We start from the raw sequence: 23,627 nt of genomic DNA on the forward strand, positions 1-23,627 counted from the left end.
ATTTGGTTTAGTTAGGATCATTCAATGGGAATAGAACCTAGCTAAATCAAATCTATAAAAAATTAGGAGTAAAATGAGTCCAATATGTAAATTTTAGCCTAGGACCACCTTTGGCTAAATTGCTAGGAGCACTCTCTAGCTTACTAAGGACACTCTCTAATTTGCTAATGCCACTCCTACTAGAACACTAAAAAGAATGTATTTCTAGGTTAGGGTAAATGGAGTCAAAGTGTCCAAGTAACCTACCCTAGAATCAATATACAATAGCTACTAAAAAGGAAATAAAGTGCCTTACAAATACAAAGGCAAAATATACCTATACAAGTATCTATAAGAAACCAACTATACAAGTATGTACAATGGAAACTTTAAGAGACTAATAAGAGGAACCATAATCAATGCTCATGATGAGCAAAGGTCTAAGAAGCACCTCCTCTCTAGAAGCCTCCTCTAGCCTCCTAACCATGGACCTAGTTAAAGGCCCAATGGTCTTCAAGTGTGAGCATCCTTAGATCACCCTTCACCCTTCTTGGTCTTACCTCTTCCAAAGGAATCCTTAGGGATTAGATTTCCATCATACCCTCCCCCTTCGAAAGGATTTGTCCTCAAATCCAGTGGTCCTTCTACAAAGATAGCATCACCTACAATGAAAATAAGAAACAAAGCATTAGGGATGACATAGTCATATAACATATGTGGAAAGTGCACCCTATGAGGAATTCCTTCTATAGTCCTAACAAGGGTTCTTAGACTAGGAAGGATGGGTTCTCTAAGCATAAGAATAGGATCCTCACTATAGTGTATTCTAAGTATAGAACTAAATCCTAAAAATGTGATAGTGCCAAAACTATAATAAACTAATGAAGTAGTCCTATATACTAAGATATCTTGCCTAAAGTACCCTATGTAGTAACCTAGGCTTCTACAAGAAAACAAAGTGAATATAATAAGGAAACTACCTAGACATCCCTTGATCATATTAAATGTTAGATACATCATGGAAGAGGGTGTAAAGAGTTTAGAAAAGTCATAGAATCTAATTTGGTCTTAAAGGGAAGTAGTATAGTTAAGTTCAAAGAAGTTTGAACTTCCCTTAAGATCAAAAATAGAGAATAAGACACCATGAGATGTATCTAATAAACAATATAAACCAAAGGTTGGGTGCTTTATTAGAACAACTAAAGAAAGAGAAGTCCTAAATAGACAATGGTTGTCTACTTTGGGCACCACCAAAGTAGTAGCATAAGAAGTAGAACTAGGTGAAGTCCACTTCTTCTTCACAAAACTAAGAACTTGAGATCCTTTATTTTCAAAATTATTTAGGTTGTGGATCTTAAGCTCTAAGTCTGTGGCAGCAATAGAAAAAGAGCTAAAATCTTGGTGAAGAAGAAAAGTCTTTTTGCAATCATTTTTAATAGAAAAGTGACTTTCCTTTATCACAAGATTTTTGGAGGAGACACTATCCTCCTTACTCCTTTCCAAGAGTAGTAACTAAAAGACATTTTTTAATAGAATGTTCTATTAAAAATTGACTTCTAGGGACAACTTCCTTGGAGGAGACACTACCCTCCAACTCTAGAACCTTCTTTTTTTCCTCTTTTCTTCTTTTTTTGAATTTCATAATTACTTGATCCTCCAACACTTGTGAAGGTGAAAGAGGAGTCAAGGTGTGTTTCTTGCCTAGGTGGACTAGGCGAATTTTGTTTGTAACACCATCATGAATGGCCTTCCTATCATGTTGCCAAGGCCTTCCAAGTAAAATGTGGCTTGCATCCATTGGAATTATATCACATAAAATTTCATCTTTATATTTTCCAATGGAGAAAGGAACATTTACTTGATCCTTAACTTCTATAGGTCCATCCTCATTAAGCCATTGAAGTTTATAAGTTTTAGGATGGGCCATAGTAGTTAGGTTAAGCTTATCAACCAACCTTTGGCTTACAAAGTTATTACAAGATCCACTATCAACAATGAGAGAACAAGTTTTCTTAAAAATTTTGCATCTAGAATGGAAAAGGTTCTCTCTTTGTGATTGGTCTTGATCATTGGGTTGGTTGGTAAGTAACCTTTGGACAACCAATAGGTCACCTTCACATGGTGCTTCCTCACTAGAACTAAGACTAGCATCTTCTTCACTTGAGGATGATGAAGAAGATGAAGTGCTTTCTTCACTTAGGATCTCATTGCCTCTAATGATCATGGTCTTTTTTGTGGGGAATTGGGAAGTTATGTGTCCCCTTCCTAAGCATTTAAAACCTTAATGGAACTAGTCCTAGTATCATCGGAAGGTTTTTCTTTTAGTTTTTCTTTCGGTGGCCTTTCTTTTGAATAGGAGGGTTGATCCTCCTTCTTGAAGTCCTTTCTAGGGTATGAGGTAGATTCCTTCCTAAAGGTAGGCTTTCTCCTTATTTGTTGTTCTACTCTCACACAAAGTTGAACTAATTCATTAAGGTCTCTATAGGGTAGTAGTTCAACTTTATCCCTAATTTCTAGGTTTAGGCCACTTTGAAATTAACCTAGCTATGGTGGTTCTCTCATCTTCCCTAATGCCAGCCCTCATCATAAGCAACTCCATTTGTTGCCTATATTCCTCAACACTAAGGGTTCTTTGTTGGAGTCTTTGGAGCTTGTCCATCAACTCCTTCTCAAAATATGGAGGAATGTGCCTTCTCCTCAAGGCACTTCTAAGCTCATTCCAATATTGAATTGGAGGCTCATGATGAGTTCTTCTTTCCCTCACAAGGGAAGTCCACCAATACATGGCATACCCTTGAAAGCTTAGGGTAGCCATGGGAACCTTTCTCTTTTCACTCACATTGTGGCAAGTGAAGAGTTGTTCAACCTTCATCTCCCAATCTAGATAATCATCCATATTATCTTTTCCATAGAAGGGAGGAAGGTCAAACTTAGGTTCTCTATAGGTTGCTTCACGCCTAGGCCTATGATGCCTAGGGGGTTTTTGATAGTAGCCATCATCATGGTGACTACTATAAAGCCCTTCACTTGTAGATGAGTGAGTGTGTGAATGACGGCTATTGGACCTAGATGATCCTTCTTCATGTCTAGGCCTATGAGATCTAGAAGGCTCTTCACCTTCATGTCCTTTGGGCTTAGAAGGCCCATGACCTTCATTGGCATGGGGTTTGCTAGCCTCACCCCCCACCACAAGTTTGTTTAACAACTCTCTTATAGCTTCATTATTTTTTTCATTTTCTTTCTTTTTTTTTCCTAATATAACTCCTAAGTTCTCTAAGTTCTTCTTTAGTGCTTCTATGACTCTTAGGAGAATGATGACCATGCACACTACTCTCATGAGAATGATCACTCATTTTTGCAAGAGAAAAAGTTTTCACAAATCTTAAATTTTGCAAAGTGAGTGATAAAGATTTTCACAAAGAGTTTCTCTTTTAAGTGTAATACTAAGTACTTGGAGGTCTAAGTATACAAGTTGCACTATCAAGGGAGGTGAGCTACAAGGAGCCACTTAATAACCAAGCCTTTTCAAGTGGAAATTACTAAACCCCCTTATACCTTTCTTACAAAACAAATTTTTCACACAAGCAAGCAAGATAGTTGTGTGTGTGTGCACGAAACCCCTAGTAGGCAATGGAACCCTTCTAAACGAACTTAGAAGCTAAACAATTAAAAGGAAAGCAAGTAAAGCATATACTAGTCGTAGGGTCCTAATGTGGAAGTCCAAGTGGCACTTGAAGCTTTTTGGGACACTTCCACAAGCTATAAACGAAGTATGAAAGCTAGTAAATCTAGGCGTGTCCTAATGGAAGCCCAAATGGCACTTAAAGCCTTTGGGGACCCTTCCACATGTACTAACCGAAACTAGAAGTCTTTATTTAGAACTATTTAGGAAGTGGTGGGACTTAAACAATGACCCAAACAACCACTCCTAAATGTAGGTTTGTATACAATAGTAAATTTAACAAAAACTAACCCAAGGTAGGGTTAAAGAGTTACAAGACAAGGAAACTAAACAAATCAAAATCTTCTTGAAGAATTTTCCACCAAGGTCGGTTAGGGACTGGTTGGGACAGCTTTGGAGTAAAGATGAAATGTCCTTAAAGTGGTCTCCACAAATCCGTCTCTAATGAATCCAAATCCGTCACCAGTGGCTTCAATTCCGTCACTACTTTGTTTCCAAATCCGTCTCTAGTTGTGACCTAAAAATTAAAACAATTCTTGGCTGCAAAAATAACAAACAAGTGAGCCTATCCAAAGGTGTTTCACTCAATTTATGTGTACCTCAATCTCCTTCAAGTATAGACCCCTTTGAGATTAGCCAATATGTCTCAATTAGTCCTTCCTTCCAAGTGTGATGGCTTGAAAAAGGATTATGTCTCACCAAGGCTTAACAACCATACAAGAAAGAGTAGAGGCCATGGAATGAAAACTGAAAAGCACAATTTAGAAAGGCTACACTCTAATAGGAATTTAATATGACAAAACCAAAGAGAGCCAAGAAGACACAAAGCAACAATTAAGGCAAATTTTTAAAAGCTAGCACACAAAAGATTAGTCCTAAGAATGGTACTAGAATGGATTACAAAAACCAAAATAAAATTTGTGCTAATGTTTTGAGGGTTTAAAATTATTTTTCCAGCCACTGGACAGCAAACAAACCTCAAGGAAAATCACTCAAAATTTCAAGGCCAAGTGCTACAAAGATTGTTTTATTTTCACTTTGATTTTTTCTAGGTTTTTCTCTTTTGTTTTCTTTTCTTTTTCTTATCCTTTTGTCTCTTTCTTTTCTTTTTCTTTTGAACACAGAATATTAGCACTTAAAACAGAGGCCAAACAATTTAATAAGAGGTTTCCAAGTGGTGGAGAAAAGAAGAGCAAGAAGAGTAGAAGTGCAAGTGTACTAGTCAAAAATTTTCAACACAAATTGTTACTAGTTTTAGTACTAGTTTGTTCACTTCTTTTGTACACTTTAGTTTTCGTTTTCAATACACTTCTACCTCTGTTTTCTTTTGTCAAAACAAGCACAAGACACACAAGGAATTGCTGGTCACAATTTGCTAAGAAACTAATAGCAAAAGAAGTTCACAAAAAATTAACTCTAGAACATGTTAGGTCTAATAACATGCATTGGAATCATTTTATGGGCACACTAAGATTTAATAATGTTCAACCAGCAATGACACAATATAGGAACAGAGATTAACACATTAAGATTCAAAAAGAAAAAGGCACAACAAGGATTTAATGACAAGTAAAACAACTACACATGACTCTAAGACAAAACTAGTAGATTAAGAAATGTAAAAAGCTTGTATTCTTGTTTCTTTTTGGAGTTTCTTTTAAGACCGAAAATTATAGGAGTTCAATGGAAGATAAAAACAATCCTAAAACAATCAAAAAGACATACAAAGAATACCTAAGGCACATACAAAGATTGATTCACAAGAATTTAGAAAATGAACCAAAACAAGCAAGACAAAGTGAGTGTGTTCTATAGATTTATAGTTGTGACACAAGAACCACTCAAGGCACACAAACACAAGACACAAAAAGGAAATACATGGAGGAACAGTTTAGACACATATTAACATTGATTGAACCGAACAAAACAAGACAAAGAAGCTTAGGAACGAATTTACCAAGGAGACCTAGCTCTGATACCAAATGATGGAAAACTTGTTGGAGACCCGGATTGATGTTGAGTTTCCTTCAAGCTCCTCCCTAGATCTTGAACTCCTTGATTCTTCCTATGCTTGGTTAAGGTCTCCTATGGAGGAGGAGGCCTTAAGACCACCACGGTTGGTGGAGAAACTCTCCCAAGAGGCGCCACTCCTTGAAGAAGAGATAAGCCCCTTCAATTCTCACCACACTCTTCTATGGAAGGGATAAGAGAATTGGATGCACTCAAAGAGGTTTAGGGACTTTTGGAAGAGAGAAAATCTGAACTCAATTTCAGAAAATGAATTCTCAATACATCAAAAGTGTCTTACAAGGTAAGGTTTACAAGTATATAGGAGTAGGAAGCTTAGAGAGCAAGCTAGCCTTAACCATGGTTCACTAGGAACCATGGTTGAGTCTAGCTAAACCGTCCAAGTTAAGAGGCTTGGAGAGCAAGCTTCTCACTTGGCTTGCTTGGTAAGCTAGCCAAGGAGAAGCTTGTATTTCAAGCTTCCAAGCTTGAGGAGTGCCATAGATTTCGGCCAAGTGTGAACACAAGTGTGAACACACTTCTAAGGTGGGCGGCCTCTTGGAATTAAATTACTCCATCCGGTTTGAAAATGGTTAATTTGGTTTAGTTAGGTTCATTCAATGGGAATAGAACCTAGCTAAATCAAATCTATAAAAAATTAGGAGTAAAATGAGTCCAATATGTAAATTTTAGCCTAGGACCACCTTTGGCTAAATTGCTAGGAGCACTCTCTAGCTTACTAAGGACACTCTCTAATTTGTTAATGCCACTCCTACTAGAATACTAAAAAGAATGTATTTCTAGGTTAGGTTAAATGGAGTCAAAGTGTCCAAGTAACCTACCCTAGAATCAATATACAATAGCTACTAAAAAGGAAATAAAGTGCCTTACAAATACAAAGGCAAAATACACCTATACAAGTATCTATAAGAAAACAACTATACAAGTATGTACAATGGAAACTTTAAGAGACTAATAAGAGGAACCATAATCAATGCTCATGATGAGCAAAGGTCTAAGAAGCACCTTCTCTCTAAAAGCCTCCTCTAGCCTCCTAACCATGGACCTAGTTAAAGGCCCAATGGTCTTCAAGTGTGAGCATCCTTGGATCACCCTTCACCCTTCGTGGTCTTACCTCTTCCAAAGGAATTCTTGGGGATTAGATTTCCATCAATATATGTATAGGAAGGCTCCTTTTACTCCAGGAGTAAGTCTACCTAGACTTACTCCGTTCAATAATTCATGTTCTACATCAAATTTCAATAATCTAACCGTTCAATTTAAAGTTCTTAATGCATAGATCAAATTTGAAAATTTTTAGAAAATTTGAAAATCATTTAATACTTCGTTTCATTAATTCAAATCAATGTATAAAATAATTTTATGATTATCCGTCAATTTGAATTAATGAAATGAAGTATCAAATGATTTTCAAATTTTCTAAAAATTTGCAGATTTGATTTATGCATTAAGAACTTTAAATTGAACGGTTAGATCGTTGAAATTTGATGTAAAACATGAGCTATTGAACGGAATAGACTTACTCCAAGAGTAAAAGGATCCCTCCTTTTATATATATATATATATAAAAAGCTCATGGGATGGTAGAAAGGGTGAGACAAGAGAGAAAAAGAAAGAAAAGAGAGGAAAAAGAAGAAAAAAAAGGTTAAAAAGGAAAAATAATATAAAGAATTTCAAAATTCTTACTTTTTTTAATTTAAGATTTTATAATTTAATTAATCAAAATACTTTCAAATAATTTCTTTCCAAATTTTATATCTAAACAACATATTTTATCACAAATAATTTTAAATTTACTAAAAATATAAATTACCCTCTTAAATTTTTTTATCCGAAACACAAAACAAGAGTAATTCTATATCTTCATATTGATCTTACAAATTCTCCCACTACCTTATAAAAGAATATTAAATAGTAATTAAAATATTAATATTATATATATATATATATATATATATAATATGCATTTAATTTTTATTATATAAATAAAGTAAAAGAATTAATAATAAAAAACTATCCAATTATTCACAAATAATTCAGTGACAGCAATTTTAACTTAAACAGCTTATCATCGGAGAATCTGGTTTTGATTAATGCTACCAAACTTCAATAAGGGTAGGTTGAGGGCCCTACAATATTAGCCTTTTAGTGAAAATATTTATGAAATGATAACTTTAACACTAACTAGTCTAAGAAAAATGGTCTCGTACTAAGGATCAATTTTGAATATTGAGATCTATATAAGATTGATTTTTTTTAAGAAATATTTTTTTATACATATTTATAAAAATAAAAAATCTGACCACATGTTTAGTGAACAAAATTATCTATCAAATGTGACACACCTCATTAGTTATTTGGATTATTTAAATCATGATTAGGGGATTTTGTTGAAAAACTCTTATATTGATTTAGCCTTTACATTTCATGCAAGCTAAATTAATCAACAACTAAAATATGTATAAAAAAAAATAAAAAAAATATTTTTTATAAAAGATAATTTGGTAAATTCTTATACCAATAAATTGTTCATTAGTTCTCTTAGTTTCATTGTCTTGGCTCCAACTTTTAGTTATAGGGATGCGTATAAATTTTTAACTGCCCTTTCTGAATTTGTCAGAGGAATGTTATTATTATGTTGGTGAGGTAATTTCAGGAGAAGTCAGTGGAAGCCATGAATATTCTCCCCTTTCTACTTTAGGTAAGCTTTTCAATTATGTGTCCTTCAGTTATCGTTTAACATAAAACATCAATTATGCAACTTCGACAACTGATTGAGGGATCCACCTGCAAAACATTGAATAAGTTCATTGATAACATTTGAAAAGCCATATCAGAAAGCTGATTCAAAGATCCACCCGTAAAACATTCAACAAACCCATAGATATTGATAATGTTATAAAAAACATTAAATAAATTAGCAAGATATGTAATCATAATTCAGGTTGAATATGTAGTTAAATTATAATATCACGATTGAAATGATGTTTAAACTAGAAACATAGCTTCTTACTGATCCAACCGATTAAAGTGATTGATTCAACCTGAATTGTTAATCATCCATGATAACTGTATTTTGCAAGAGAATAATCACCAAAGCTATATCCTGGAATCCTTCGACACATGTTTCAAATGCTACAAACGAAAAAGCAACAATATATATTATTGCGGAATGTAGATTAAATTCATTTTTCACTGATTGCGATCCTATAAGAATAATTTAAAAATTTTATATACTGTAATACTTCATCCTTGCGTTTTTAAAAGTAGAGTTTAATTTTTTTTAATAAACAATATAATATTAATATAAATATAAAAACTTTTGCATTATCAATAAATATTTTAAGATAATTATTACGAATATTATTAAATTAAATGTATTAACAACCTATAATTGAATGAAAAATATAAATCTTTTATCTTATTCGTACATAAGGAGTGTTTAATAAAATTAATTTATAAGTTAACTGAAAACTTATAAACTATAAATTGATAATTAAAAAACTAAAAGTTGATTGAGTGAAAATATTTAATAAAATTAACTGATAAACTAGCTGATTAATATACAATTACATATTTACTAAATTGATAATGAGAATGAAAGAATAAAGATTCAGTCAATAGTTTTGAAATTAAAAAAAAAATAAATTCAAGTAAATTAATGAAATAAAAAAAAATAAAACTAAACTAAAAGCTATAAATTATAAAATTATAATTAATTTATAAAAATAAGTTATAAACTCTTAAAATAAACTATTATATCAAATAAACTTATTTTTCGTTATAACTACCTTATAAATTTCTCAAAAGCCCTGAAAGCACACTATATTATTATTGACTTGAAAAAATATCATTCTCTATACTCATTCGTATTAGTATCTTCAGTAGAAATAAACACTAAAATTGTTCTCTTTGGAAATAAGAATTATCCAACTTTCAAGATGCCTCTTGAAGTTATCCTTAGTAAGAGAGTGACTCAGCAGTGAACAGAGCATCGACCGTTTTAAAATAGAATATTAAAAAGCACGACAAAACCGACACATTCAAACATAGAGCACATTTCCTAAATGTATAATTGCCCTAAAAACCAAAAAAAAAAAAACATAAAACAAAACAAAATCTCAATTGAAGGAAACATGAGGGGAAAAAAAAAAACCACAACCACAAAACCATCCATGCAGAGGCACACCAGTACAAAAACAGGACTCTGAAACAGATACACCAGCGATGTTCCAGTCTAGGTTACCAATCTTTATAAACATGTTAGCAACCTATTTGAGAACAAATCATTCACCACCCCCATTAAATTCTTCTATGCTGGTGGAGCTGATTCTTCTTTTGTACCTTGGGCTTTGCATCTCTTATACATCTTGTTCATCTTTCTTGTCAGGGTTCGTGACCTTTTCCAGCTCTTTCTCCGCTGATTTATCCTCACCAACAGTTAGTTTCTCAGTGATTGCGACCTTTTCCAGCTCTTTCTCCTCTGATTTATCCTCTACAACAGTTAGTTTCTCGGTGTTCGTGACCTTTTCCAGCTCTTTCTCCTCTGATTTATTCTCATCAACATTTAGTTTCTCAAGGAGACCAGCAGTATCTGAAGCATCCTTGTTTTCCTCCCCCTCTCCTTGTGATTCAGCAACTTCTTGCATAGTTGTCATGAAGGTCTTACAGTCTGGAGTCCAAAAGGAGAAGTTAAAATGTAAAATAATATAATAGCAATATAATTCAAAAATGTCAATTCAGCAAACCAAAAAATTACATTAATTTGTTAAGTGGGGTCTGTTACGATGAACTTTTCCAAAATATTTTTTTAAGAGAAAAAAAAAATATGAAAGAAGAAGGAAAATGAAATAAACTTCTCCAAAAATTAAAATAGCTTATATAAACTAATTTTGTATAAGTTAAATTTAGCAAATAGAGAAACTTATTTTATTTTATTTTTTATTTACTTTCCTGGATGTTCTCTTCTGAATGAGTTTATCCAAAATTGGACTTTTGGAAGCCTCTGTCATGATGACTTAACTTATTCTATTTTCTTATTCTGTTTTCTATTTGTATTTTTTAACTCAGTTAGGAGGTTAGGAGGTTAGTTAGTCATAGTTTGTTTTCTCTTGTATTGCTGTAACTATATATACTTGTAGTTGATCATTGTTAAATAGGGTTTTTCAATATATTTCTGATTTCACATTCTTCTTCTTCTCCTTCTTCAAGAAAGTTTCTTTCATGATATTTTCATGGTGATTTCTTTATCAAAATTGTAATATGGTATCAGCCTGTGCCAGGGCTCTGTGTTTTTTTTTCCTTCCCTCTTCCATCAATTAAAGATCTAATTTCTTGATCTGTTCCCCTTCTTTTTTTTCCATCTTCAAAATCTTCAATCATGACTGTTCAAACAAACCCTCTCCTTGATCCTCTCAGTCCATATTTTCTTCCTTCCAACGAAAATCCTTCAATCAGTTTGGTTTCTGCACCTCTAAATGATCACAATTATCTTTCTTGGTCGCAATCTATGTTGCTTGTTCTCGGAACCAAAAACAAACTCGCATTCATCGATGGATCTCTCGCTCGACCTGTCACTGCCGGAGTGGATCAAACAGCTTGGGATCGTTGCAACAAGTTGGTTATTTCCTGGATCGTACAATCGCTGGATACATCCCTAATTCCAAGTGTAATCTGGATGCCAACAGCTTCTCAAATATGGAACGATCTCAAGAAACGGTACTACCAAGGTGATGCCTTTAGAATCTCTGAATTGCTTGAGGAAATCTACTCACTAAAACAAGGTAATATGTCCATTACACATTACTTCACAACCTTACAAGGACTATGGCAAGAATTAGATCATTTCTGTCCTATACCTTCCTGCACTTGCTTTACTACCTGTTCTTGTACACTCATCCCTACCATTCAGTCATACAGGGAAAGAGAATGTGTCATAAGGTTTCTTAAAGGATTGAATGAGCAGTATTCCAATGTAAGATCTCAAGTAATGTTGATGGACCATTTGCCATCGGTGCAAAAGGTTTTCTCCATGATCTTGCAACAAGAAAGAGAATTCCATGGTACCAACGATAATCAGGTATCGGCAGTGACTTCTAATAATGAAAGGAACAACTATAAAGGATCCAAAACATTTAAAAGAAATAAAGACTACAACACAAAGGTATGTTCCCATTGTGGGAGGATTGGTCACCTAGTTGATTCATGTTATAAGAAACATGGTCCTCCACTACAACACAAGCATGGCAGAATTGTGAACCAGTACCAATCTGTTTCTGATGAGGATACTGATGATGATCAATCTGTCCACTCTCAGAGAGTAGTCTCCCATAATTCAGGGAACATGTTTACTCCAGAACAACATCAAGCCCTTCTAGCCCTTCTTCAACAATCAGGTAGCACATCCAGTCACTCTGTGAATCAACTTGCAGGTCCTTCTATCCTTTCTTCTCCAAAGCCACCAGGTATGATTCTGTCTTTCCCTTATTCTCATAATAGTGATTGCTGGATCATAGATACTGGAGCCACAGATCACGTTTGTAAAAACATCAATTTTTTTCAATCCTATAGAAGAATCAAGCCTATACTGATCCAACTTCCAAATGGATCACAAGTTAGTACTTGTGTATCTGGAACTGTTCTGCTGTCCAAAACATGTTACCTAACGGATGTTTTATTTATTCCTAACTTTCATTTTAATCTTATTTCGGTCTCCAAGCTTGCTAAAACTTTATCCTGCACACTTACCTTTTCTGATTCTGATTGTCAGATTCAAGCAAATCACTCCATGAGGATGATTGGTGCAGCTGAGTTGCGGGCAGGATTGTATGCAATGGTTTCCTCACCTGAGTCAAATGTTGTTCATCACTGTACAAGTCATTTTTTTACTTACCAATCAGATTTATGGCATTTGAGATTAGGACATTTATCACATGACAAACTTTCTGCTCTCAAGGGATCTTATCCTGAAATTCAATGCAATAAAATTTCTTTGCCTTGTGAAATTTGTCATCTTGCTAAGCACAAAAGATTACCTTTTCCAGATAGCTTAACCAAATCTGAAAATGTGTTTGATTTAATTCATGTAGACATTTGGGGACCTTTATCTGTAGCTTCTATTTTTGGTCACAAATACTTCCTAACTATAGTAGACGACAAATCTAGATTCACTTGGATATTTTTCATGAAAAATAAGTTTGAAACCAAGTTATTGTTGCAGAACTTTGTCTCTTTTGTTCAAACTCAGTTTCAGCAAAACATTAAAACTATAAGAACTGATAATGGCTCAGAATTTCTTTTAAAAGATTGGTATGCTAAATTGGGAATTGTGCATCAAACCTCTTGTGTAAATACACCACAACAAAATGGAGTAGTCGAGAGAAAACATCAACATATTTTAAGTATGGCTAGAGCACTTATGTTTCAATCAAATGTAAGCAAAATGTTTTGGAATTATGCTATTGGACATGCTGTCCACTTAATTAATAGACTACCTACTAGATTTTTGCAACAAAATTCTCCTTATTATGTGCTTTATTCAGAAAAACCTGATTTCTCACATTTGAAGGTCTTTGGTTGTTTGGCTTTTGCTTCTACTTTATCTCATAATAGAACCAAACTTGAACCTAGATCAAGAAAATGTATGTTTCTTGGATACAGTTCAGGCACAAAAGGATTTATTATGTATGATTTAAAAACAAGAGAGACTTTCATTTCTAGAGATGTACAATTTTATGAGAATATTTTTCCACTACAAAAGGATTTTTCAATTCAATCTACTGATGGTCCTGTTGTACCTATAGCACAAATGCCTTTAACTAGTTGTGACCCTATTCCTAGTCATACTCATGATAATCTTGATGAAACTGAACATGAACATAATTCTTCAACTTTACCTATGACAAATTCCAGCAATAGTGATCAACCTAACATTGAAATTAATATCCCTGAAATTAGAAGAACATCTCAAAGAGTCAAAAACAGACCAGGATATTTGCAGGACTACCATTGCACTCTTGCAGCTTCAAAAGTTGACCAATCATCATCTACAGCCAGGTATCCTATCTCTGATTACCTTCCCTATACATCTTATTCTGCAGTTCAACAGTCTTTTGTTTCAACTATTTCTTCAATCATTGAACCGAGGTCTTATCAAGATGCTATTAATCATGATTGCTGGAAGGAAGCTATTAGAGCAGAATTAGATGCTTTAGATAAACAGAAAACCTGGATATTAACTGATCTTCCTCCTAATAAAAATGGGTATTTAAGGTGAAATATCATGCTGATGGATCAGTTGAAAGATATAAGGCTAGACTAGTAGCCAAAGGTTTTACACAAATACCAGGTTTGGATTACATTGACACTTTTAGTCCTGTAGTAAGAATGACCACTATTAGAGTTTTTTTGGCTATAGCTGCTGCTTCTAATTGGTCAGTACATCAACTAGATATTAACACTGCTTTCTTACATGGTGACTTAGTAGAAGAAGTTTATATGAAACCACCTCCTGGCCTTATCTTATCTTCTCCTAACAAAGTATGCAAATTGCAAAAATCTCTTTATGGTCTCAAACAAGCCAGTAGACAATGGAACATTAAACTCACTGAGACACTCAAACTGTTTGGCTTTGTTCAGTCAAAGTCAGATTATTCATTGTTTACTAAAAGAACTAATATCGGTTTTATAGCCATCCTTGTGTATGTTGATGACTTGATTATTTCAGGTAGTGATGAAACAGAGATTATGAAGGTAAAGAGGCTTCTGGACAAACAATTTAGTATCAAGGATCTTGGCCAATTGAGCTACTTTCTTGGTCTTGAGTTTTCTAGATCAGATCAAGGCATTTCTGTTTGCCAGAGAAAGTATGCCCTTGAGTTGTTGCAAGATACAGGACTATTAGCATCCAAACCATGTTCTACTCCAATGGATCACACAACTAGGCTTCACCATGATCCACTTGATCTCTATTCAGATCCATCATCATATAGAAGACTAGTTGGCAGATTGATTTACTTAACCCACACAAGACCTGATTTGGCCTTTGCTGTTGGAAAATTAAGTCAATTCATGCACCAACCAAACAATGCACATTTTCAAGCTGCTCGGAAAGTGCTTAGATATGTGAAAGCTACTCCAACAAAGGGTCTATTCTTCCCATCCTCATCAGATCTTAAGCTCACAGGTTATACAGATTCAGACTGGGCCACTTGTCCTGATTCAAGGAGATCCATTTCAGGCTTCTGTTTTTTTCTGGGCAATGCGTTAGTTTCTTGGAAAAGCAAGAAACAAAATGTGGTGTCTAGATCTTCATCTGAAGCTGAATATCGAGCCTTAGCATTAGGAGTTTGTGAAGCTCAATGGCTTCATAAGCTGTTGACAGACTTTCAACTGCAAGATCTCATTCCAATATCTCTGTTTTGTGATAATCAGTCAGCCTTGTACATTGCTGCTAACCCTGTATTCCACGAAAGAACTAAGCATGTGGAAATTGATTGCCACACTGTCAGAGATCAAGTTCAAGCAGGATTTATTCATCTAGCTCCAATCACTTCATCTGGACAGCTTGCTGATATTTTAACTAAGTCTCTTTTACCAAAAATGTTCCAGGATTTTGTGTGCAAGCTTGGACTTTCAAACTTTACCACTCCAAGCTTGAGGGAGGGTGTCATGATGACTTAACTTATTCTATTTTCTTATTCTGTTTTCTATTTGTATTTTTTAATTCAGTTAGGAGGTTAGGAGGTTAGTTAGTCATAGTTTGTTTTCTCTTGTATTGCTGTAACTATATATACTTGTAGTTGATCATTGTTAAATAGGGTTTTTCAATATATTTCTGATTTCACATTCTTCTTCTTCTCCTTCTTCAAGAAAGTTTCTTTCATGATATTTTCATGGTGATTTCTTTATCAAAATTGTAATAGCCTCTGCCAGTCTGCCTTATGTATAAAATAAAGAAGTAAATGCATTTTAGAATCACAAATAATGTAAAAGTAATCAAATGTAGCCAGTGTTTATTTCCTCCTTACTTCACTTTACATCATCAAAAGCAAATCATCCTTTTCATCAACTTATATGTCAGGGCTGAAAGTTCCTAGACATGATTCACCACTTGAAACTACCCATCAGGATACAAGGAATACAGAGATCATGACTCATAGGGGCAGTTCTTTATTAAGTTCAACAGTTAATCCTATTTGAATTATTGTAATGCATGTCACATAGTCTCTAACTGACATGGTTTAAGTGACTTTACGAAGAGATCAAAATATACCATTGCAAATCAATAAATCTTAGTTCTGAAGCCAAATATTTTAGACAATGATAGTAGTGTCAAATATTGTAATGCATGTTCTAGCAGTTCAAACACATGATAGTAGTGTCAAAAAATGAATGGAATTAGCTTTTTAATCAATGAATACTCTCCAATGCAATCATATAGATCATAAAACAGCATTCAACCCATTTCAAAACCAGAAGCCCAATCACAAATCAAATTTTGCAAATTAATCATCCAAAAATGGAAGATGTGCATTTAAAGAAAATGAACTAAGAGAAATTTCCAGCAGCACAAAGCCTAGAGACTCACTCTCAACAGAGGGAAACCTAATGCAGAACAGCTCATCCTTCAATTCCCCATCTGCAAAATCAGAAGCATGCCACACACACGATTTCTCATTCCCAGAATGCTCCTGTACCGTCAAACTGCGATGAACTGAAATTCACGCTACATCCATCAGAAAAATAACAACAATAATAATAACAATTTTAATCAAGTCAAAAAACTCAAAAATCCAATTAGCTTCCGAATCATGAGAGACTAATTTAACGGACAAAATATACACTTCAGCGACCATCGTCACATTTTCATATACCAATATGACCAATTCTATATATTATTAAATTTATATTTCACTAGAAATAAGGGGGGAGGGGGGATATTACCCTCTATCGTCAGTCGTTTCTAAAAAATACTGTATAAATAATCTTTCAAGTATCTGAAATCATGCTGAATAATCTCTCAAATATTAAAAAAAAATCTTTCAAAACTAAGGTATTAAACTAATAGATACATAATATAATATTTGAGAGATTAGTTATCCAACTATTTAAGAGCAAAGGTATCAAGTTAACTAACTAATAATCGAGAGGTGGTTTATTCGATATTCATAGAAGAATCAACGGCAAGTGTTGCTGGCCACTCTATTACCACTCTTATTAATTACAATTTCTCTAAATAAAAAAAATAAAAATAAAAAGAATCACAACGATTTCTCTAAAATAATCGGTTCGCATATAATATAACCAAATGAGTAAACATTTTAGTCCTGAAATTAGAAAGCATCGTCATATATATATTAGTACCTGAATCAAAAAAAAAAAAAAAAAAAAAAAAGTTCTCCAAGATACTAATCGACAATTGTTTCAAAATTAAAAAATATATATATGTATTAAAAATGGTTCCTTAAAATCATAATCTTAATTTTAGAAAGTAATATTCTATCATCGACGACGGTAAAACTCTAGAAACGAGTCGTCCCTTTAGTTCGTAACTTTGGAAACTAATATGAGAACAGTAACTACGATAATGAGTATTGAGTCTATTAGTATTACCAAGAGTATAACATGGAATCCAAAAGAAGAGGAAAAGCAATGCATAGTGAATAGTGATAGTTTAGTACCGAGATGATTTGCGCAGATCTTGAGGGTTTTGGATTGACGCATGACGAGTCTCACCTTGCCGCTAACCTTATGCTTCAGCAGCTTCACATTCCCACCGCCTCGCTCCTTCCACTGATTCCCCTCCTTGTCGAACCGATACAGCTTCGCTTTCCTGCAAAATCAATCACAATTCACAATTCAATGAGAGAAAGAGTGAGTGCATGTGTGAGTGACTGTGTGTGTGTGTTCGTACAGATCGAGAATCGGATCCTCGTCCTCCTCGCCGGTGGTGACGGCGACCTCCTCGAGCTGGACGATCGGAGCGACCGGAGCCCCGGTGTCCTCGTCCTCCGGCGGCGCGTTGTCTTCGTCGGCGGCGTCGTGGCGGCGGTGCTCCGGCTCGGTGGTGGCCATTGTGAATGCGGAATGAAATGATGGGAGTGAGAGCAGAGTATTTGTATTGCTGTTGCTGAGTTACTATGTGCTGTGTAGGGCCCTTCTGTCTTATGCTTTTTTTCGCCTTTTTTTTAAATATATAATTCACTAAATATAAAATATTTATGGAATCAAATTTTTTGACATGTAAGGATGAAATAATCAACATGAAGTCCTAGATTTTGACCTAGTTATTGTACACACGAAAAAAATAACTAAATAATTAAGTTAATACTCTTCAATTAAATACTTTAATGTTCTTTTTTCATCGAATATATTATTAAAGCCTAAAAACCTCTAGAAAAATAAATACTACTATAGCCTTAAGACATTACATATAAAATCAAGAACAAAATGAAATATGTAATGCTTACTTAATAAACTTAAGTCATTGTGCTGCTTGATTTGATTTTCACAACACATGACACCGTGTAACATGCCTTCATTTCAATGAACCCAAGAGTAGCTTTTATTACACTAGCATAAGGATGAATGTAATAACATCTCTTAGTTAACAACTTGATCACATAATGAAAGTGAGAACATACTTTCATTTTGTGAAAGTCTATATCCCAAGCTAGTTGGAGGCCAAAAAAATAGCTCATAGTTCAAGTGAAAGATTCGAACATGCTCCACCAAAAGTTGTTTCACCAAGCTCCTTGATCGATCCATCCATGTTCAAAAACACCTCCTTATATCATGTGGTTGTCATGTTATATCTTTCCTTCCAACATTGCATGAAGGAGTTATATAATCAAATAAAGTACTTTCTTGAATAGGGGTAAAATAAAATTGAAATGAAATGTTGTAAAATTACACTTAACTAGAAAAAAAAAAGTTTGTTTCAATTGAACTGAAATGGAAACTAGTTCAAGTGAACTGATTGGACTATATTTTGTTTTACTAAACTAAATTGTACTACACTAAAAGTTTGATCTAAATTGCAATTTAAATTGAACTCAATTATTTTAGTGTTTGGAATAAATTTGTTTTGACCTATTAGTTTGTTGGTAGGGGTAAAATTGATCCATTTTAATTTATTTTCTATTTCATTTAAATTTTACAAATATATATTGGGTCAAATAAATTGATAGGCTTCAAGCCTAAAAATTAATGGTCTAAAAAATAATGACCTGACCTAGTTTGATTTGGACTTCAAAAAAAGTGTCTAAAAAAATTAGGTTAAATATATATATTGGGCCAAAAAGATTGATAGACTTTGAGCCTGAAAAATTAGTAATTTGACCTAGTCTAATTGACTTGTTGAGCCTAACCAAATTGGTCCAATTTTTTTTTTGAACCCCCGATCATTGGAACATCAAGCTAGCCTATCGAATCGAATCACATTTTACATCTCTAATTTTTATCCTTTTATAAAAATAATTTAATTTAGTTTTCAAATAATTCATTTTTTTAAGGAAATAATTCAAGTTTTGTAGTTGAGTTCAATTAGTTTTTTTTTACTCAATTCTACTCTTGAAATCTACCAATCTCCTACACCATTCACATAACCCTTCCCACAAGATCTATGAGACTCTACGTGATTTGGTTGAAGGTCAATTCATTTTTCTCCACCATGTCAAATACAACAGCATTCAATAAATAACGTTCCAAGTCATACCATTTACCTCATTGTGGTTAGATAAATTGGTAGTTAGTCAAATTGTTATACATTATTCTAAAAAAATTCATTATAAACATTACCTTGGATAAATAATTCTCACAATGCTCATGTCTATTCAAATTCTCTAAAAAGATGGAAGAGATTTTCTTCATAAACCTCACAAAAATTGCACAAGTTTGTATTAGTTAACTCAAGCATGTACCTTCATGACTCATTTTCCACACAAAAAAAAAACCATCTCTTTTAGGTCACCTCTCATTACACTCCGCTAAACACTAGCCGATCAGCTGTATTAGACCAAGCACTTGCTTTGGAGGTCTTGGCAGTGCCGAAACAAGCCTCGACCCCCCCACGCGCCGACACAAGCAAGTCCTGCAAATATCATCGTAACCGGGGTCACTCGACTGAAGAGTGTGCGGCTCTGAAGGACAAGATTGAGGACTTAATCAAACAAGGACAGCTTCAGCGTTTTGTCGATCGACCTCGTTCTCCCCGACACGATGATCGTTGGCATCGTCGAGATCAGCTTGATCAAGACAGATCCGAAAGGCGTCCCTACAGGAAACGAAGCTGGTCGAGGGGCCGAAAGGAAGACGAGCCGACAACCCAACCCCGAAGAGTCATCAATACCATTGCTGGCAAATTTGCAGGCGGAGGCGCCACTTCCTCGGCACAAAAAAGACACCTGCGAGCCGTCCGAGCTGTGCACACGATGGAACGTACTCAACGAAGGTTGCCGACCATCACGTTCACCGAAGCAGACTTTAAAGGCATCGACCCAGACCAAGACGATCCAATGGTCATCCGTGTCGAAATCCATAACTGCACCGTTCAAAAAATGTTGGTCGATCAGGGCAGCTCGGCCGACATACTATACTGGAACACATTCAAATAGCTCGGCATCCTAGAGGCAGAATTAATCCCGTACAATGAACCCTTGGTCGGATTTTCTGGTGAGCGTGTACAAACAAAAGGATACATTAAGCTATCCACCCGTTTCTGCTTCGACGGGGCCGAAGCTCGAGACATCCCAGTCAAGTACGTGGTTGTACACGCTAACACATCGTACAACATTCTTCTCGGAAGGCCTTCCCTCAATAGGCTAGGTGCGATCGTGTCCACTCCACACTTAGCCATGAAATTCCCATCGGAATCAGGCTGAATCATCACAATCCATGCCGATCAGAAAATGGCTAGAGAGTGCTATTTCGCCAGTCTTCGGCTACCCCATCTCGAAACGGCCGAGCCACGCGGGGTAAAGCGTGTATACACAGTAGCGCAAGAACTCGATACAATTGTGGATTTTGACCCTTGAATGGAGCAGGATGAGAGGGTCGAGCCGATTGAAGACCGACAACCAATTGTTATCAGGCCAACCGACCTACACGTGACCTACCTGGGTTCCAACCTATCCGAGACGGAAACACGTGAAATCAGGCAAGTTGTTAAGAAAAACAAAGACCTCTTCGCGTGGCGGCCGACCGACATGCCAGGGATCGACCCCAATTTCTTATGCCAAAAACTCTCAGTGTGCCGAGAGGCGAAACCGGTCGCCCAACGTAAAAGAAAAATGGGGGAAGAAAGGAAGAAGGCAGTTGAAGCAGAGGTATCCAAACTCTTGGAAGCGGGTTTCGTTCGAGAAATCCAGTACACAACATGGTTGGCCAACGTTGTCATGGTCAAAAAGTCAAACGACAAGTGGTGAATGTGCACTGACTACACAGACTTGAACAAAGCTTGTCCTAAGGATGCCTATCCGTTACCAAATATAGACCGATTGGTTGATGGCGCGGCCGGCCATAAGTTCTTGACCTTTCTCGATGCGTACTCGGGTTATAATCAAATCCGTATGCACCCCCGAGACGAAGACAAAACGACATTCGTCACAGAATCTGCCAACTACTGTTACCAAGTAATGCCTTTCGGCCTGAAGAATGCCGGGGCCACATACCAACGAATCATGGACAAGATCTTCAGTGACCAAATCGAAAAGAACATAGAGGTTTATGTAGACGATATGGTAGTCAAATCGGCTGACATTCCTTCCCACGTAGCCGACCTGGCCGAAGCTTTCAATGCACTTCGAAGGCACCAGATGAGACTTAATCCTGATAAATGTGTGTTTGGCATCTCTGAAGGCAAGTTCTTGGGTTTCATGCTATCAAGCCGGGGCATCGAGGCTAACCCAGACAAATGTCAAACCATTATTGACATGAAAAGCCCATCAAACCTGAAAGAGGTCCAAAAGATAGCTGGATGACTGACAGCATTATCACGTTTCCTACCATGTATGGCCGAGACCTCCAGGCCGATACTGGGCCTCTTGAAAAAAGCAAATCGGTTTCAATGGACAGAGGAGTGCGAAATAGCTTTTCAGCTATTTAAGAAGCGGCTCGGTACCCCACCTGTGCTGGCCAAGCCGACCCACGGCCGAGAAGTAATACTGTACTTGGCGATTTCGTGCGAGGCCATAAGCGCCGGCATGATTCAAGAACAAGACAGCCAACAGCTGCCCATATACTTCATCAGCCGAGTGCTTCAAGATGCCGAACACCGATACCAACTGTTGGAAAAGGTAGCGCTAGGACTTATATACGCGGCTAGGCACCTTCGACAGTACTTCCAGAGTCACACAGTGGTGGTCCGAACTGATTGCCCGATCGCCAAAGTGCTGCGAAAACCAGAACTGGCCGGCCGAATGATGGCATGGTCAATCGAGCTATCCGAGTTTGACATCCATTTTGAACCTCGGGGGGCCATCAAAGCACAAAGCCTAGCCGACTTCATCAATGAATTATCACCACTCGGCCACTTTGAAGACACCACTTGGACAATGCGGGTAGATGGCTCCTCCAACGGCCAAGGTAGCGGTGCCGGCATCATCTTGGAAAGCCCATCTGGCATCACCCAGGAACAATCACTGCGTTTCGGCTTCCGAGCATCCAATAACCAAGCCGAGTACGAAGCTTTATTGGCCGGAATGCGCTTGGCAGCCGAAATGGGGGCTAGAAAAATCACATGTTGGACCTTCGATTCACTGAGCAAGTAAACGACAACTTTCAAGTGAAAGATCCTAATCTGCTCAAGTACTACCACCTTTTCCAGGGAATGACCAACCATTTCGAAGAGATACAAGTTAGGCATACGCCACGTGAGAATAATGAAAAATCTGACCAATTAGCACGACTAGCAAGTAGTCGCAAGCCGGGACAACTTCGATCAATAATACACTTGGAGTTGCCCACCCCAAGTGTCGCACAAGTGTGCATGCCGGTAGATGAAGCCCTGCAAACATGGATGACTAATGTCTGGAATTTCATCGTTAACGGCTCAGAACCGTTCGATCCGATCGAAGCTAGGAAGATTCGCACCCAAGCGGCACGCTACTCCGTGGTGGCTGGAGAGTTATACCGACGAGGGTTCTCCACACCCTTGTTGAAATGCATCGACCAGCAGCAAGCCGACTACGTCATACGAGAAATTCACGAAGGAGTTTGCAGATCCCACTCAGGTGGAAGGACACTAGCTACTAAAGTGTTGAGGGCTGGCTATTACTGGTCGACCCTGAAAACTGACTGTGCCGAATACGTGAAGAAATGCAAGAAATGTCAACAACACGGCAACCTAATACACGCTTCGGCCGAGTAGCTACACGCGGTCAGTGCCCCTTGGCCGTTTGCTTTATGGGGTATCGACATCCTCGGCCCACTCCCACTCACCAAAGGCCAATGCAAATTCTTGGTAGTGGCTGTGGACTACTTTACCAAGTGGATAGAAGCCAAACCGCTTGCAACCATAACGGCCTCTAATGTCCAAAAATTCGTATGGAAAAATATCATCACCCGATTCGGCATCCCATACGCAATCATCTCCGACAATGGGCTTCAATTTACAGATAAGAAATTCAATAACTTTCTCGAAAACCTCGGCATCTGACACCGGTTCACGTCTGTTGAACACCCACAGTCCAATGGTCAGGCCGAAGCAGCTAACAAGGTTGTCCTGACCGGGTTGAAGAAATGGCTCGGCACGGCCAAAGGAGCCTGGGACGAAGAACTTCCCAAAGTTCTCTGGGCATACAGATGCACGCCCCAATCAAGCACAAGAGAGACTCCGTTCCGACTGGCTTACGGCACGGATGCTATGATACCGGTTGAAGTGGGCGAACCTTCATTTTGACGGAAGCATTTCCACGAAAAGTCTAACGATGGTGCGATC

At 36.5% G+C, this 23,627-nt stretch overlaps 3 protein-coding genes across 3 annotated transcripts; 2 read left to right on the top strand and 1 right to left on the bottom strand.

Annotated features, from left to right (window-relative positions):
• Positions 1-9,665: 9,665 nt before the first annotated feature.
• Positions 9,666-17,800, bottom strand: LOC109813626 (ran-binding protein 1 homolog b). Its single transcript, XM_020377849.3, has 4 exons — positions 17,604-17,800; positions 17,371-17,522; positions 16,278-16,403; positions 9,666-10,361 (listed from the first exon to the last, which is right to left on the bottom strand). The coding sequence occupies exons 1-4, from the start codon at positions 17,762-17,764 to the stop codon at positions 10,051-10,053; spliced, it is 750 nt and encodes a 249-aa protein (XP_020233438.1). The 5' UTR covers positions 17,765-17,800; the 3' UTR covers positions 9,666-10,050.
• On the top strand, positions 10,361-15,579 carry LOC145955524 (uncharacterized). Its single transcript, XM_083070361.1, has 2 exons — positions 10,361-12,153; positions 14,415-15,579. Exons 1-2 carry the CDS (start codon positions 11,070-11,072, stop codon positions 15,368-15,370), a joined length of 2,040 nt encoding a protein of 679 aa, XP_082926487.1. The 5' UTR covers positions 10,361-11,069; the 3' UTR covers positions 15,371-15,579.
• A 4,717-nt stretch (positions 17,801-22,517) lies between the features above and the next one.
• LOC145956033 (uncharacterized) lies at positions 22,518-23,057 on the top strand. The gene has a single exon (XM_083071589.1). It carries the CDS (start codon positions 22,518-22,520, stop codon positions 23,055-23,057), a length of 540 nt encoding a protein of 179 aa, XP_082927715.1.
• Positions 23,058-23,627: the final 570 nt, after the last annotated feature.

This window comes from Cajanus cajan, chromosome 3 (assembly GCF_000230855.2).
Source record: "Cajanus cajan strain Asha chromosome 3, NIPB_CcT2T_4, whole genome shotgun sequence".
NCBI classification, from domain to species: domain Eukaryota; kingdom Viridiplantae; phylum Streptophyta; class Magnoliopsida; order Fabales; family Fabaceae; genus Cajanus; species Cajanus cajan.

Bases quoted from the DNA above. Each gene is read 5' to 3' on its own strand.
- LOC145955524 (XM_083070361.1), top strand. From the start codon at position 11,070: ATGACTGTTCAAACAAACCCTCTCCTTGATCCTCTCAGTCCATATTTT. The intron at 12,154-14,414 runs GTATGATTCTGT...TGATTATTTCAG, and splicing joins TTCTTCTCCAAAGCCACCAG to GTAGTGATGAAACAGAGATT.
- LOC109813626 (XM_020377849.3), bottom strand. From the start codon at position 17,764: ATGGCCACCACCGAGCCGGAGCACCGCCGCCACGACGCCGCCGACGAA. The intron at 17,523-17,603 runs GTACGAACACAC...TTGATTTTGCAG, and splicing joins GAGGATCCGATTCTCGATCT to GAAAGCGAAGCTGTATCGGT. The intron at 16,404-17,370 runs GTACTAAACTAT...CGTGAATTTCAG, and splicing joins GATCTGCGCAAATCATCTCG to TTCATCGCAGTTTGACGGTA.
- LOC145956033 (XM_083071589.1), top strand. From the start codon at position 22,518: ATGACCAACCATTTCGAAGAGATACAAGTTAGGCATACGCCACGTGAG.